The 16,087-nt window shown below is 40.5% G+C and overlaps 1 protein-coding gene across 4 annotated transcripts in view; it reads right to left on the bottom strand.

The window, feature by feature from the left end:
* Positions 1-1,304: 1,304 nt before the first annotated feature.
* Sncaip (synuclein alpha interacting protein) overlaps positions 1,305-16,087 on the bottom strand; it is a 145,432-nt gene continuing 130,649 nt past the window's right edge. For 2 of the 4 annotated variants that reach the window (XM_074076562.1, XM_074076561.1), the window contains exons 9-12: positions 14,703-14,795; positions 13,003-14,071; positions 11,632-11,702; positions 1,307-3,133 (exon numbers count right to left, since the gene is read on the bottom strand). In XM_074076562.1, the coding sequence (XP_073932663.1) occupies positions 3,049-3,133; positions 11,632-11,702; positions 13,003-14,071; positions 14,703-14,795 (1,318 nt within the window). In that variant the 3' untranslated portion in view covers positions 1,307-3,048. Of the gene's footprint in view, positions 3,134-11,631; positions 11,703-13,002; positions 14,072-14,702; positions 14,796-16,087 lie in introns of all 4 variants that reach the window. The other 2 variants (XM_020163909.2, XM_020163918.2) reach the window with 2 other exon arrangements.

Raw genomic sequence — 16,087 nt, 5'->3', positions numbered from 1 at the left:
GGCAGAGAAAAATTAAAAAAAAAAGGAGGGAAGATGATAGCAAAAAAGGGGGAAGAGAGAATAAAGGAGGGAAGGAAAGTAGGAGAAAGAAACAGAAAGGAGGGTGAAGAAGGAATGGAAGAAAAAGATTGAGGAAGAGATAAGAAGAAGAAAAGCAAGATGGATATAGGGGGTTGAAAAAATGTTAGTAGATATTTACTAACCACCATCTATGAGAGGTGACACAGAGATTATGTTGAGATCAACAAATTTGTAGTCTCTTTAGGAAATAGGAATCAAGTGCTTATCTTGCATATGAAACAAAGCAATAAAGAAGGAAGGGAATAATACAGTGATAACACAGGATATAAAGGGAGGCCCATCAGCAAAGAGTTATGAGCAATAGATAGAGTGAACTTTATTTTTATGGGAGGAAATGGTACCCACTGTTGCAATGAATTCCTTTTTCTTATTTAGCTTTATCAACTCAACATCAGTCTTACAGATAAGACTAAAAGACTGTATCAGTCTTTTAGAAAATTAGGTATTTGTTTTACAGTTGTTTTCTTTACCCTGTATCATGTTGTTTGTTACTATTCACCTTGAGAAAAAAATTCTCCTGTCTTATTTGATATTGTTTGAGTCTCATACCCACTCCACACGCCGTGATGCACATCCAGAATTTTCTTGCTAGTGTTGGAATCTTGGTACTAATTTTTAATAGGAATAAACAATGGGAAGTCAATCCATTCACAGTGGTGATGGTCTGGTATTTTGTTATTTTTTCTAGGAAACATTCTTAATTTGATGTGTTCAACTTTGGCAATACAAGTCCCTTTAGAGGCATAAAAGAAGCCAATCTTTACAAGATGCTGACAGATGTTGTGATTGTTTTTTTTTACAATGGAGCCTAGTTTCATAGTCTGCTGCATGTAATTAGGCACACAGAGCTTTACCCATTTTACTAGCCCAATGGGAAGCAGACTTTAGAAAGTTCTGCTTTCTAAAAGGAAACACTCTTTCTTTACCATGTAAACGTGTCTGAATTCCTACAGAAAAATAAAAGCGCTGTTATTTTCATGAGAAAAATGCTGCACAAAAACCAAGTTTGTAAGGAAAACATCATCTCTACTAATTTCAAGCAACCCCAATTTATTGATCTCATGAAGAACTTGGACACTAAAGACATGCAATGTTAGTTAGTTATGTTAAACATGCAAGGCACAGTCCATAGCCTGCCTGTCCTAAACTGCTCAGCTTTTCTCTTTAGTCTATTTCATTCTTTGCTCTTCTGTACTTAGTACTGCAGGATTTCAGATGCCACCGGCACTGAACAGTGAACAGACAGAGTTTGGGGAAGGTAATAGCCTTCTTTCGAATGCTTGAAATTTTCTTCATGATGTTTAATTGGTTTCCCTGTCTTGCTTAAAAGATTTCTTTGGAATACCCAGACCCTGCATCTTTCACATTTAAAAACATAGTTTCAGAACAAAATTGGGACTTCTGAGGAACAGAGGACTCTTTGGGCTTGCTTTCTTTTATAAGCCAAATTTTGGGTCAAGTCACAAAGGTTACCTCAATGTGTGACTTATGTCACCTCCTTTGCACCAGGCAGAAAACACAGGAATGTTTACTTCATATGTGCCTGCCATATGTTCTTTATTAGACTCTCATGAAATTGGGCAGGACAGTACAATGTGAGGAAGCAATCAAAGATGATAGAGGAGGCCAACATGCCCAGATCAGACCCAGGGCACCTCATGTAAGGACACGGCATTTGAGACATGGAACTGCACATGGTGCCAGGCTCAACAGCACCAATTCACGAGACCCAGACAAGGACAGAGGAAACTAGCTGCAATTCACAGATATGTTACTTTATAAGAGCTGGAAGGAATCTACTTCCCAGATGTGTACACAGACCAATCTCGCACTGTTCCAGATTCTCAAGGAGGCATTGTCCCCTACCTGCACAAGGCCAAAGGGCTAGCCAGAAGTAGAGTCAACCAGGACATAGGATGGTTCATGGGAAAGTGCAGGAACCTTGCTAGTAATGCTAACAGCGTACAGAGCTCCCTCCTACTGCTAAGAATACATGCTACTTTCAAACTAAAACTCGACAGGCCTCTTGTAGGCCATGCCAACACGTTGAAAACAAAACTCTTAAGCGTTTCAACATGATAAGATAAAACCTTCTGGAACTTACTGCGTACATGGATAGAAAGAGTTGCACAAACAATAGGCTGTTATGAACTTGGGCTCCACACTGTCTCCTAAACGGATTAGACAGCCTCATAATGTGTTAGAGGCAGAAAAAGTGTCCCGAGAAGGGACTAAATCCTTAGTTGTCATTGGTATTTTCCCATGTCAACACTGAGATTTGAGAAGGCAGAGGATTGGCTTACTTACTTTATACACTTGTCTGACCCATTAGTACTTAATGAAATACAGAATGTTTTATATGACCCCATGGGAAAATAGCTAAACAGGGCAGTTTATCCTTGAAATCAAATATCAACAACCAAAATACTTTCAAAGCTCTTTAGAAATCAGAACATCACAGATTTATTAGAAAGTAGGTGCTGCAAAGCTTATGGGTGGCTGTTAACATTGTTTTATTTCCTTTATAAAAAAGTAGAAATGACAGAAAAAAACACTCCTGACAGAAAACAATAGCATTGACCTGGCTTCATCCAGGAGCTGAGCCAAAGCTGCCTGTGTTGTGGGGCAAGGGAAGTTCAACCAACATTAGCAAATACTCATGCAACTGATGACGTACAAATGGTGTCATGGCTAGATGAGTGGCCTGGGAGGAGGGTGAACCAATCCAATGTTAACAAACGTAATTTGCCTGATCGTGCTCTTAACAGCATCTTTTTAAAAAACAAGTGATATATACAGATATCACCTCCAAAAATGTATCTTACATAGTCTTATATATAAAGTTAAGGCATCCTAACACAGTTCTTCTGCTGGTGAGGCTTTGTTCTTATGGTTCTGTTTCCACAGTGGGTAGTCCAGTAATTTCCAATAGTGTCCAGCGGGCACTGTGAGAGTGACAAGAGTAATTTACAGGAAGAGTTCCTTTGACTCTGGCTCAGCGATGTGCTTTCTGCTGTAGGATTTCTTCATTTTTCTATTGATGTCATTATGCCTAAGGAGGAGAGGAACCACAGGTCAAAGTTAGGTACATCTATGGTCAGGTTACAAGCAATGTCACCAAAGAGCTCACCAAAAATGGAAATGACCCACCCCCAAACCACACTGAGTACTTTGTCCCAAAGGCAAATTGTTCTCTTTTCATATAAACCACTCTTTAAATGGGAAAAGCAATAGTCGTGTAATAACACACGCTTAACTGAACACATTTGAATTTGGCTTCAGAAGCAATTTCTCAACCACACTGATTGAAGTCCAGACATTCATAGTCAGAGGAACTTATCACAGTCAAATAAGATGGATGCATCCTAGTGCTGGCTGAATGGGAGCAAGAGGTTTTTATTTACACAGGATGACTGGTGACACTTTTTGTTCTCCAGTAAGCTTGAATCTTAAACGTTTGACGAGACTGCTTTTTGTCTGGTGTGTGATCATTGAGCAGAGTGTTAAAATACCACAAGTAGGTGAAGCTGTGGGAAAAAACGAGGGAACAGCAATGCTTCTCACCTCAGCCTCTCGCAATGCTGGATTACAGGTGTGTGCCACCACACCGAGTTAGCTTTTTTTTGCGTGGGGGGGGGGGCACTCTGCCAGCCCTGTCTTGTGTTCATTTTATTTTCAAGCTAGGGCCTCATGAACTATTTGCCTGAGCAGGCTTTGAACCATGATCCTCCTGATCTCTGCCTCCCAAGTAGCTACGGTTATAGGTGTGAGCCTCCTTGCCTGGAACAGCTTTGCTCTTGTAAGAAAATTTTCCTTTGGGTAATATGTGCTCCTTTTCAAGATGTTAGTTTCATGCTAGGTTTAAAAGCTTCCAGAGAGAAGCCTCCACCCAAGGGTGTGCAAATATAGCTAAGTTCCTTCTTCATACACAGAACAAAATCTAACTGCCTCTGGTTCTAACATGAGACCACACTTGGATGCAGCTCCCAATATCTTCACCTTAAATTTATGCCTGCTTACTGCAATAGACTGAATATGATTTGAGTGCACCACCCAAGGATTCACGTGTGACATGTAATCTCTATTGAGTTATTAAGAGGGTGGAAACTTAGTGCAACTAGGGTACTTAGAGGGGCTTTTGGAGGTGATTAGGACTTGATTGTTAATACAGAGCCCCTGTGAGTGAGTCCTGGTGGCTCTGTAAGAAGAGAGGACACAATACACGAGAACTCCCTGTTTCTCAGCATATGATGACTGCACTGCCCTGGGACTCTACCAGCAAGAAGGTCCCCATCTATTGCCAAAGGTGAGCTCTAGACCTTGGCCATCTGGATAGTTGTGAGCCAAAGTAAACTTTATTCTTCAGTACCGAGGACTGAACTCAGGGCCTCAAACATGCCAGACAAGTGCTCTACCACTTGGGCCACACCCTCAGCCTTTTTGTATTTAGTTTTTGAGGTAGGGTCTCCCCACCTCTTCCTGCACTGTTCTCACACTCATGACCCTCTTTCCTCTGCCTTCCAAATACCTGGGATTAAGGACGTGTACCACCATGCCCAATCTAAACCTCTTTTCTTTATAAAGCTACCCAACTTCAAGTATTTTGTTATAGTAATGCAAAACATTAATATACTCAAAAACCATGCAGTGTTCTAATAAACATTTGATCATCTTCCTTGAAAATTAGAATTCTTTTTTTTAACTAGTGTACAGTAATAGTAAAAGGGAGTTTTGCTGTGATAATGTAATAGATGTATACAGTGTGCTTTGAACAAGGTCATCCCCCAGTTATATTCCCATAATCCCCCACCCTATAATCTTATTTCTGTTCATTCCTCCAGATAAAATTTTAGAGAGGTGTCAAAGGAAGGGAAAGGGAAGAAGTCCTAAGGAAAACCAAGTTGGCTACAGATGTTCTACGGACTTCCAGTTACATGTGAGTACTGGATACACACACATCTTCTGGCTTATAAAATAACACAAATGAAAGTAATAAAATTTAGAAGGACTATGTCAATATCAAGAAGACAAATTGGTAAGGAGATTACAGACAGAACACCATTAACATTTCAGAAATGGGAAGGTAGATGGACATCTGGAGTTGATTTAACAGAGCAGACACTGGGCTATCGTCAGGTGACCCAGCACTCTGATGTGCACTGCTGGATGTAGGAAATAGGTGTGCCATGCTTCCCAGAAGATGACAGCACCATGAGAGAGTGAAGAAACTCTCTTTAGACTAACACATAGAGACCTCAGCATGTTAGGACTGTGTAGTATGTGAGCTTTAGTGTAAAAAAGAGGGTCAGGGTGTGGCTCAAGTGGTAGAGCCCCTGCCTAGGAAGCATGAGGCCCTGAGTCTCCCCCAAAAAAAATTTAAAAAGAAAAAGAAAATTTAAAAATGCTTGTGTTTGATTACTAAAGTTTAAATAAGATTTCTATATATAGTGCTATAAAAGAAAGAACCAAGAAAAAACCAATAAAGTGCTACTATGATTTCAAAATAAAAGTTAATATAAAATTGGAAGGTATGTTTCAGAAATATCCTAGAAAGCAGAGCTAGAAAAATCAAAAATATACATAAAGAGGGAGTATTAAGAAAATCTGAGGATCAGTCTGGTGTTCCCAACATTAGAACAACAGGGTTTCCAGAAAGAATGAAAAGAGAAATTGGAGGAGAAAAAGTTTTCAAAGAAATTATATAAGGCTCTTCCCACAATTGAGACTCACAGGGTTCCAGAATGGAAAAGCTGTGGTGCCCACAGCCCAGCAAGAAAACAGACCCACATCATAGCAAAGCATCAAGAAATCACAAGAGTGGGATAAAGAGATCATCAGAGAAGTTTCCAAGGGATCAGTGATCAGTGAGACATGGAGCTTCACAACAGAGACAGTGGAGGGGAAGGAAAATGAAGCAATGTGTTCAAGGATCCACAGAAAAAATTTCTCAATATACACCAAATCCAGTAAATTGAACACATTTTCAGATATGTGAGAGCTCAAAAAATTTAGCACTTACTTTTGTTGGGTAGGAAGGTGTGTTGACTAAGCCACAAAAGTCAATCATGAAAAAAAAAAAAGGGAAAAGGCAAATCTACAAAGAAAAGAAGCCAACGAATTTCTGAGATGATACAGGTGGGAGACTGCAGGGCAAAGCCATGCTGCAGGGCCCGAGGACAGCACAGGTAAAGGACAGAGGTAAAGGAGGTCTCTCCAGACAGAGAGAATGGGAGACACTGAAGCTGTCTCAGTGCAATGAAAGGTGGATTTTGTCTTAAGCAGAGTGAATAGAAATAAGTTGCAAACTAAGAAATCAAAATAATTATTTCCAGGGAAAACATAAAGTTGTATGAGAAAGAACATGACATGGATTTGTTGTGATTAATATTTAAAAGCCCATAATAATAAACACTGAATCCTGATTTAACTTCCAAGAGTGATTTAACCCGAGAGTTGGATGCTAAACTAGAACTAGACATGTGGTTCACTATTAAGAATATGGTGTTTGGAGCCACACTGGAAAAATTCAAACCCTGGCTCCACAATTTATAACCACCATTACTGTGTAATCTCTGGCAAGATACATCATCATCTATGCTTGTTGCCAGTGCAAAATTTGGATGATAACAGTATCTACTACATGTGTCATTGTGAAGATTAAAACAGTAAATCTGTACAAAGCAGCTGGAGTATTCTCTGCTTTTTGTAAATGCTTTTATTATTTTTATCTTCTATAGCAGGATGCCAACGGATGAGGGGGATCATACCTGGAACTGAAAATCTGTGAGCCTGTTATCTTGATATAAAGAACACAGAGAAAATATGTGAAGGAAAAGCAAGTGGTTAATTTAGAGACAGGTAATGGAGCACAGGAGAGTGCCAGTTTTTGTTATAATGTTAGTATTGCTCTTATATGTATTGTATTATCTTGATGAAATTCTATTAAAAATAGAAAGGCATAAAGAAAGCTTAAATTGTAGTCTAAAGATAATATTGTTCAGACTTTGATGGGCTATTTCTGCTTTAATACAGAGGGCTCTGTGTTCAAAACCCCCGAAAGAATACTCAAATCCCAGCTTAAAGAGCTAAGTCTAAACAAAGTCAAATGTTAACTTGCGACATTTATCTGAATAGTAATAGAATTCAATCCTCCCAGAACCCTTCAATTACCTAGTTCCCAATTACCAGTATTCAAAAGAACGAAGATAATTTGCTGTTCCTGGATTTCATTTTTGGATATGAAATGACATTTTGAGTGACCAAAATTGAAAAGAAGAAAAAATGTTTAAGTTTAAATAACAGTTTTTCAAGTAATCTTGTAAGATTTCTTCTTAGATTGCCGAGTTGCCTAGGCACAGAGTGTGCATCTCCGCAGCGCGTGACAACCGGGCTCCGTGCGCACGGCCCTCAGCATGCGGCACGTTCCCTCGTTAGCCCGAGACGGGGGTTCTTGCCCTGTCCCTTAGGTCTCATTCAAAGTGCAGCTACGCATCTCATCTTCTACAAAGGGGATCTGCTTCACAGTACGGAAGCTTGCACTGCGCTGCCCCAGTGGAGCTCACTGTAGGAAGGTGGCCTCCTGACCCAAAAGGATTGATGCAGAGCACAGCACGTTTTCTGTGGGAAGATTGGCTCAGGGTTTCTTCCTGTTATTTTTTTCTTCTCTTTTCTTTCACCCTTTCCTCTCTATTTCTCTTTGAGTATTTCTGAAGTTCTTCCCCTGTGCCAGGTACCTAGCTGGACACTGGGAGTACAAATGGGGGAACAGAGGTGCTAGAGGGTCACTGCTCTCATGAGGCTCTCAGACCCTTCATGGAACTTTCCATGTTTTAATTTTGTCCTTTCTCTCTTGATTATGACCTCCTTGAGCTCAGGGACAATTCCTTATGTTGGCACAGCCAAATGTGTGACTTAGTGATAAAGATGCTGAAAGGAATGTCCTGGCCATGCAGGGACATGGTTCTGGAAGGTCACATGCCTGAGCTGACCTCAGTGTAGCAGGGAAAAGGTCAATTGACTGGACTTGAGGCTTGGTGAAGGCACTGGAAGGTATTCGGGTAATGTCTCTATTTCGTGTTTTCAAACTACCATTAATCTATTGCTTTTAAAAAACATTTTTTTTGAGGTGCTGGAGATTGAGCTCAGGGCCTCACACATGCTAGGCAAGGGCGCTACCACTTGAGCCACACCCTCAGCCTTTTGTTTTTGAGATGGGTTCTCCCTAACTTTTCCCAGGCTAGCCTTGAACTCATGATCCTTAGGCTCTTCTCTTTTAATGAAAATAAAGTCCCTAGTGGTAGCAGATATACGATGTGACTATGACAATTTGGAGCATGTCTCCCCTTTGGGGTTACACAATTGGCAAGTAGACTTTTGGGTAGTGAGGAAAGAAGGATGGAGATGGAGAAATGGGCTGTTCATTCTTAGGTTTTCTCACTCTGCAAAACCAGGATCAGCATGCTGAAAGAATGTGTTCTGGCAGGATAATTTTGGTTTTCAAGGGCATTCTCTCTCTCCCACTTCTATGGGGCATATAGATGACCACAGCCATAGCAGACATCGGTCACACCACCGTGGGATAACCAGACCACTCTCTTTGAAGTAGCTTTTGAACATCTTTGAAATCTATGAAAACTATTTGATTTTGGCTCTGGGTATATAATTCCAGTGTGGCTAAGTCATTCACAGTAAAGTCCATATTAATGATGTTTATTGCTTAATTTTTTTTAAGGAGTCTCTTCTAATGCTTGTGCTGGGATCAGGGCTGTACCTGATACTAACCCCTCCGGCAATAGTGCCATTTAGTCAGAGAGGGTGTTACTGGTGGTAACTTTTGGAATCTGGAATCAACGCTGTCTTCCTGTGTTGATAAGATCTGTGTTACAGATCTCAGATGCACTTAAATTCTGGATCATGAATGTTTAATTGACATTTTAAGACTGGTAATTGAAAACATTTCCTTGGCATTGTAATAACTCAAAACCAACTTATCCTTTGTAAGAAAAAGTTATAAAGCAAGTCATCCTCTGCAGCCGAAAGACACTGGGAAAGCTGTTCAAAGTAATAAGGCTGAATCTAATTTTAAGAGCATTGAAAAGAAATTTAGATTCTTCACTATTGAGATGTGACCAATTTAGAAACATAAATAGCAAAGAGAACCCCTCACAGAGCTGACATTCTTTAAAATGTTTTTTTTTATTGTCCTTATTTTTCCTTTACCAGGAAAAATAAAACTTTCTTAGAAACTAAAATGTGATTATAGTGTATCTCCAGAACTGAGACCTGCTGAGGCACTCATTTTCCCAGGACCCTTCTTACAGGGCCGTTCAGTAGCAGTGACTTTTGCCACCACCACCCACCCACAGATGGGGTAATTCCTGCTACCTGAGAGGAGCCACCTGGTGAAAATTGAATGTTTGGGTTTCTTTCTTTTCTCCTGTGGGGCCTCATAGGCAAAATGAGGCAGGCACCAGAGCCAACTAGATATTTTCATGCCAACATTTCATTCCAGTCTTAATTTGTCCATGAACTCTTCATTTCATGTACAGAGATTCATCTTTGATTTATCTGAGGAGTGGACCAGGCTGGTTCTCCCTGCCTGTGTGTGAGTCTGAGTGACAGACACTTTTCTTCAATATGAAAAAAATGAAAAATCTAGAGTTCCTACTTTTTATGGAATATACATGCCAAACCACAACTGTGATAAAATATAGGTTAATGTATAGGGTAGTTAGGGGAAAAGTGTATTATCTAATACACTGATTTTTTTTTTTAAATTTGGGAGTTTCTAAGTGTTTTGTGCTGAAATCAAATTCTATTAATACATAAAGCCAGTGCATCTGGTAGGTTTGGAACTGAGTCTTTGGAGGGACTATTCCGTAAGCTGAGAGGGAAAGGGCTAACATTGTGTCAGATAGCCTAGGAGCCTACAGCCTCCTTCTGTGGTCTGATTTTTATAATTCTAGTAAATTGTTTAGCTTTGAGCCCTTGCTGGTAAACAGGATATATTTCTTGTAGGAGATGCTATGATGACACTGTCTTGCTCCCAGTTGCTGAAACAGCCTGGAAGAAGTGAGAGGTAATTCTTCCCACTCCCAAGATTTTGCAAGTCTTTGTGATTCCTTGCCTTAGGGCGTTGCTGTGACTGATGTTTAAGGACAAAAGCAGAGTTTTTCCATGTACCAGAGGACACATCCAACCAAAGATGGGGATAGAAAAGGGTACAGAAGTGGGAAGCCTAGGTTGAAGTGGGGAAGTACCAGTGTCTGGGGGACATAGCATTTATTCCTATTCCTTTCCTACCTCAGGATTGGGCTCTCCACACTGGCCAAGACTTTCTGCCCCATGATGGCTAGAGCTGTCCAGATGCCTGCCTTCAGGCCAGGTAAGCTATATACCCAAGCAGAACACTGGTGCTCAGTGGTAACCAATAAATGTTGAAACTTCAAGGTTCTTCCTTCAGTGTACTAATGAGACCCCTTAGATATTCCCTAACATGGCTACGGTGGTTTAATTTCCCTTCAGCTTGAGTACAGCCCTAAAGCATATTAAATTTGATTCTGAGGGGGGGAAAAAGGACAGCCACTTTCTTGTACCTCAGTATTGTGAACTAAAATTCAAATGTGTAAAACACACACACACACACACACACACACACACACACACACACACACACACTCTTCAGAGGATTTTGAGAGTCCTGAATAGCATGTCATGATTTTTCAATTGTTTAAAAGATTTAAAAGCAATAGTTTTCTTTTAAAATGAGTTGAGGTTTAACTCTTCTCAAATAAACCTGTCAAGACACACTGACCACATTAACTCTTGTTGGACTATTCTCTTGCTACTCCTCCCACTTCCTGCCTGGTCAGGAAACTGCATATTCCCAGTGAGGGGTGAACCCTAGTCTGCAGGACTCTGCTCATGGAGGTGCTCCAGGCCCTGGGGACATCCTCTCCTGTGCATACACAGTCCATGCATTTTTGAGTTGTAAACATTTTGTGTGAGAAAGACCCTTGTTTTGTTGGTGGGCATTCATAAGATTGGCTTCTAGACTGGAATTGTGTTCATAATTTTAAGCTATGCAGGTTTCAGCAGGGTGAGGCCTCGCTTCTCCTGAGATCAGAAGAATGGCAATGAAAGGAACTTTCAGTCTGAAATGAGCACTGAAATAAAGCTCCAGCTCTGCTTCAAAGTTCAGATTCTGATTGGAGGCTGACTCCTTCCACCCATGACAAGAAATTTAATTTCAATACTTATTTGGTACTTCATTCCATTAAAACAAAGAGTAAAAGCCAAAGTCAACTAAGAAACACAGCAGGTCTGTGAACTGAGCAGATTCCTCTGACGGATGCTGGAATACAACCCCTCCAATGGATGCTAGCTACCTTCCTAAGACATAGTTACTGGCTGCACATGCTTCAATTTGGGGAAGACTGCACTTTTCTTCTTCTTTGTTGAGAGGTGCTACAGGCCCATAATTGAAAAGCTCATGCAATTCAAAGCAAAGGCACGACAGTGCTGCGTAATGCATCCCCAGGTACCACGTACCGTGCAGAGTTATGCAGATGCTCTTCAATCAGCATGTTAGAGGACAGATTGATGCAGCTGCTGAACATCTCCTAGAGAGGTGTAATTAAAAACCATCTGAAAACATGCAACAAGCTTGGCACATGCACAAGCCCCAGAAACATGAGGCATGCTAGAGACAGGTTAGAGGATGGAGACCTAGGATGTGCTCGAAGGAGCATGGGAAACTGAGATGATTCTTTTTACTACTGATCCACAGAATTATAAGTTACTAGGAAAAGTTTTATGTTGAGCAATTTTAAGTTTTGGTATATTTAACCCAAAGGTCTGGTGTCTCAGCCACAAGGAGGGCTTTTCTAGATGAAATAAATACGTGCTGGAATCCTTTAAACAAGGGCAATTTTCAGGGGAAATTCATATATTATTTAAAATTGATATTTGTTCAATTAAGGAGATACTAATTAAAATTTGATTTGATACCAAAGAAAGAACCAGTCACTTCTTACATTTCACTGTAATAAGATTTTTAACATTGTAGAGAATAGTAGGCTGTGCAGATTCTGATACTCCAGTGAATAGTTTATCTAGGTGGAATGGTGGATGATCTGTGTCATTCCTTTCCACAGAGTTTTGTATTTTGACTGCTATACTGTTTTTGATAGTATGGCAAGCACAGAACATGTAGAAAATACCACCTAAAAAGACATATATATCTCTTATTCAGTGGGTGCAGATCACAGATTATAGCAAATGGGTTTCCGATAAATGCAACCATAAAATGTAGGCAATGGCACCTCTGCCGTCACCTGGGTACCGACAAGCCCTTCACTTTCCTTTAGGCTCCAATCAACACTTAATGGCTTGGATTGTAAAATGCCAATGTAGAAAGCCCTGTGGTATGTTTATTTCAAAGGTCACTCCAAAGTTGAGTAATGAAAACTCTTTAGAAATGGAGTTTCTATTTATGTGCTTTTAAATTGAGTTTGAGCACAAAATATCGGTCACAGGAAGAGAACAAATTCTTCCTCAGGCAGAAATCAGTGCCAGTGAAGGGCCTGATTTTGTATTGGCTGGTGGTTTCAGCTTTAGAAATGCCTTCCAGCCTAGGACCTTTAACACCCACAGACCAATCCATTTGGGTAAATTGAAGGACCAGAATGTAACCTCCTGTGATTTTCTTTTTCTGTCTCTTTTAGGGTATTTTCCAAAGGAAGAGCTAGGAGTATGTACTCTAACGTGACATGTTTTAGTAGAAACATATGAATTTGGCTTTCCAGGCACCCTTTCAGAATTATTTTGGGGATTCCTGAAGATAGCACAGGCCAACACTCTGTGGTGCTGGCAATGACACAATCGAGGGTTGTGAAAGGATATTCCCCAAACAGCACTCACGGCCTTATTCTTTCCCTTGCTAGCAGAGCTTGAAGGGTTTCCCTTGGCATCTGTTGTCTTTCTTCCAAGAGAGGTTAAGGGCAGTGTAGAGGTCTTCAGCTGGCTGGCAGCCTGATAGTTATTATTATTGTTCTGGTTGCCACTTAATGTCTCCATGATGGATCGGAAGGTTCCAAAAGGCCTTTTCAACTGTTCCCCTGACTCGCTGCCCACGGAGGCCCGCTGGAGGGTCCTGCTCCTATCCTTTTCTTTTTCTCCATTTAGTTCAAGGCTACTTTGCTCCATCTGCACCACAGGCTCCTCAAAAGTGACTCTGAGTTTCAAGTTCTGAGATGTGCGGCGTTTGGATGAAGGAGACTTGAGGGCACTCTTGGGACTTGTGGCGATTTTCTGAGCAGTTGTGCTGTCGGGGCTGTACTGAGTGGGTTCTCTGGAGAGCTGGCCTGGAGGAGTGTTCCCTAAGCCTGGATACTGGGATTCCAAGTCAGGTTCACTGCCCTCTGAGGTGGGAGACGGGCTGTGGCCATCCCCGGATTTAGAAGCCTTGATACTGAAAGGAAACCTGCGTGCCGATGCCAAGGAATGTTTCTTTATCATTAAGTGTAAGCTTTCTGCGCTGTCTACGCTCTCCATGCTTTCCACAATGGGCTGCGGCCTGGGCCTGTCAGCCTTTCTCCCAGGTGTGTTCTTGGGGTCCTCAGAGTTGCTGGAGTCTGCATCTGACTCACTCAGTGACCTCTGCATCATCTGCCTCAGCCTGGCTAACTTCAGTTCCCTCTTCTCTAGAGGGATCTTTCTCGAATTTCTAGAGGATGCCTGAGCATCCTGGAATTCCAAAGACAGCTTCTCCTGGGTGCAGACATTGTCTGAGATTTCCTTCCCCAGTAACTGGCGCAGGATTTTATCAGAATCCTCGTCTTTTGCTTTGGACCTCGCCCGGCTGGATGCTGACAGGCTTCCAAGAACCTGAATCCCCTCTTGGACTCCTGGTTTGCTTTTGATTGTAGACTCATTGTCTGCTTCTGGAGCTTTCCATTGGGACTTTCTGGAAGCTGGTGAGGAGGGTGAACTGAAAGGATGAAAGAAATATGAGCTGATTTCCCACTGCACTAACATGACTTAGCCACAACCCTGCACGGACTTTAATATTACTACTGGCTCACAAATAAGTAAGAATTGAATTGAGAATAATCACATAATGACTTCAAAGCAATTTGCAAACACTCTACTGTAGTCAAAGTATAGCCTCGTACCTCGTAACTACTAAATTTTTCTGTTTTAAGACAGCATCTCACTGTGCAGCTCAGGCTGGACTCCAACTTTTAGTCCTCCTGCCTCAGCTTCCCAAGTGCTGGGATTGCAGGCATGCCCCACATCAATTTTACATCAGTTTTCTCAATCAGTTCCTTTTCTACAATCTTATCAACACTTACATCTCTACTCCATTTCATAGGTCAAGAAATGAAGAAGAAAGAGCACGTGACTAGGTTATAGTTCTGCAACAAAAAATAGTTGAGTCAGAGATTGAGCCAGGTCTTCTGACCCTATGTCTTTTGATGTTTTTACTGTGTTATTTTACTTTTATTCCTCAAGAGAATAAAATCATTGTCATTTTCTTAAAAGATATTAAAAGGATATCTAGAAGAAGGTTCAAAGATGTAAGACTTAAGAACTCTGCACACCAATGTGCCTGGTGTTACCTGGGTGAAGAAGGGAGTGACCTGCCCTCCGATTTCTGGGCTTCTAGAAGCTGTTGGAGTTGGCTCTGCAGTGTGACACGCTCCACTGTTTGTCTGCAGAAAACAACCAAAACGTATGTTCTCTGATACATGCAGTAAGTTGCAATAAATTCAAAAGCCTTAAAGTGTGCATATTCTTTATCCTCATAGTTCAGGAATTTTTCTAAGGCAAAAAATAACCAAAAGGATGCTTGCTGTTCATGTTGGTGAACAATAATTTGCACCTCAATAAGACCAAGTAAACAGGTTATAGTTATTTTAATAATGGCAGTAATTAAAATAATATATTTGAATACCTGTGAACATACAAAATATTTGTCTTATATATATATTAGATAATATATATATATATATATACCAGATTTTATATATATATATAATATATATTGTATTTATTGCCTTAAATAAAAAAGGACAAAATACTGTGTATAGTATAATTTTAAAGAAAACTTTCTTACTCCTTATCTTTCTATTTATTTCTCACCCCATATCAGTAGAAAAAAATGGAAGGATGTACTTTAAAATGTTGCTTACTCTTTCTAAATTGCTTGAATTTTGAAAGTAATTATATCAATTTATGGATTTAAAAAAACCTACACAAAACAAGCAAACTGTTTCCACTTGAGGTAATTAACTTGGTATTTTCTTATATAAGGGGAAAGCAATATATGCTGACATTCCATTTTCTCTGGACACCAGAGTATCATAAATCAGAATATGCTTTAAAGTTAAGAAAATGCTACAGGTTACAGGAAGTAAAATATATGTTAAAGACAAATACTAATTATTTCAGAAGTTTAAATAAGTAAATCAGACTGAGTCTTCTTTTACAGGAATGAGCAGTATTTACTGAACTCTGTAGTATTAGTGTGGTACCCATAAAGATGTCCATCCATATCCTAATTCCCAGAAAATGTGGCTATCATACCTCACATGAAAAAAGGGAGGTAAGGCTGAATATCAACTGATGCTGAAATAGAAAGTCTTAATCTGGATTACTGGGGTGGTTCCAATCTAATCTTTATAGTGGAAGAGGAGGTTGAAGAGTAGGTAAGAGAGATTAGCAGTATGGGAAGAACTCACTCTCCCTGTTGCTTGTATTGTAGATGGAGAAAGGGGGCCATGAGCCATGGAATGCAGCTGGGAACGACCCCATCTGATAGGTAGTAGGAAAGTAGGAACCTTGGTCCCCAACTGCAAGGAACTGATTCTGCCAGCAACCTGAATGAGCAGAACACACTTATTCCAGAGCCTCCAGAGGAACACAGCCTTCCAACACTGATTTTAGTCTGGCAAGAACCCCACTGGCCTTTTGACCTACAAAAGTGCATAAAATAATCTGTGCT

The sequence above is a fragment of the Castor canadensis genome, chromosome 6, assembly GCF_047511655.1.
Source record: "Castor canadensis chromosome 6, mCasCan1.hap1v2, whole genome shotgun sequence".
NCBI classification, from domain to species: domain Eukaryota; kingdom Metazoa; phylum Chordata; class Mammalia; order Rodentia; family Castoridae; genus Castor; species Castor canadensis.
The sequence above is the reverse complement of the archived record's forward strand: the minus strand, read 5'-3'. Positions and strand labels throughout refer to the sequence as shown.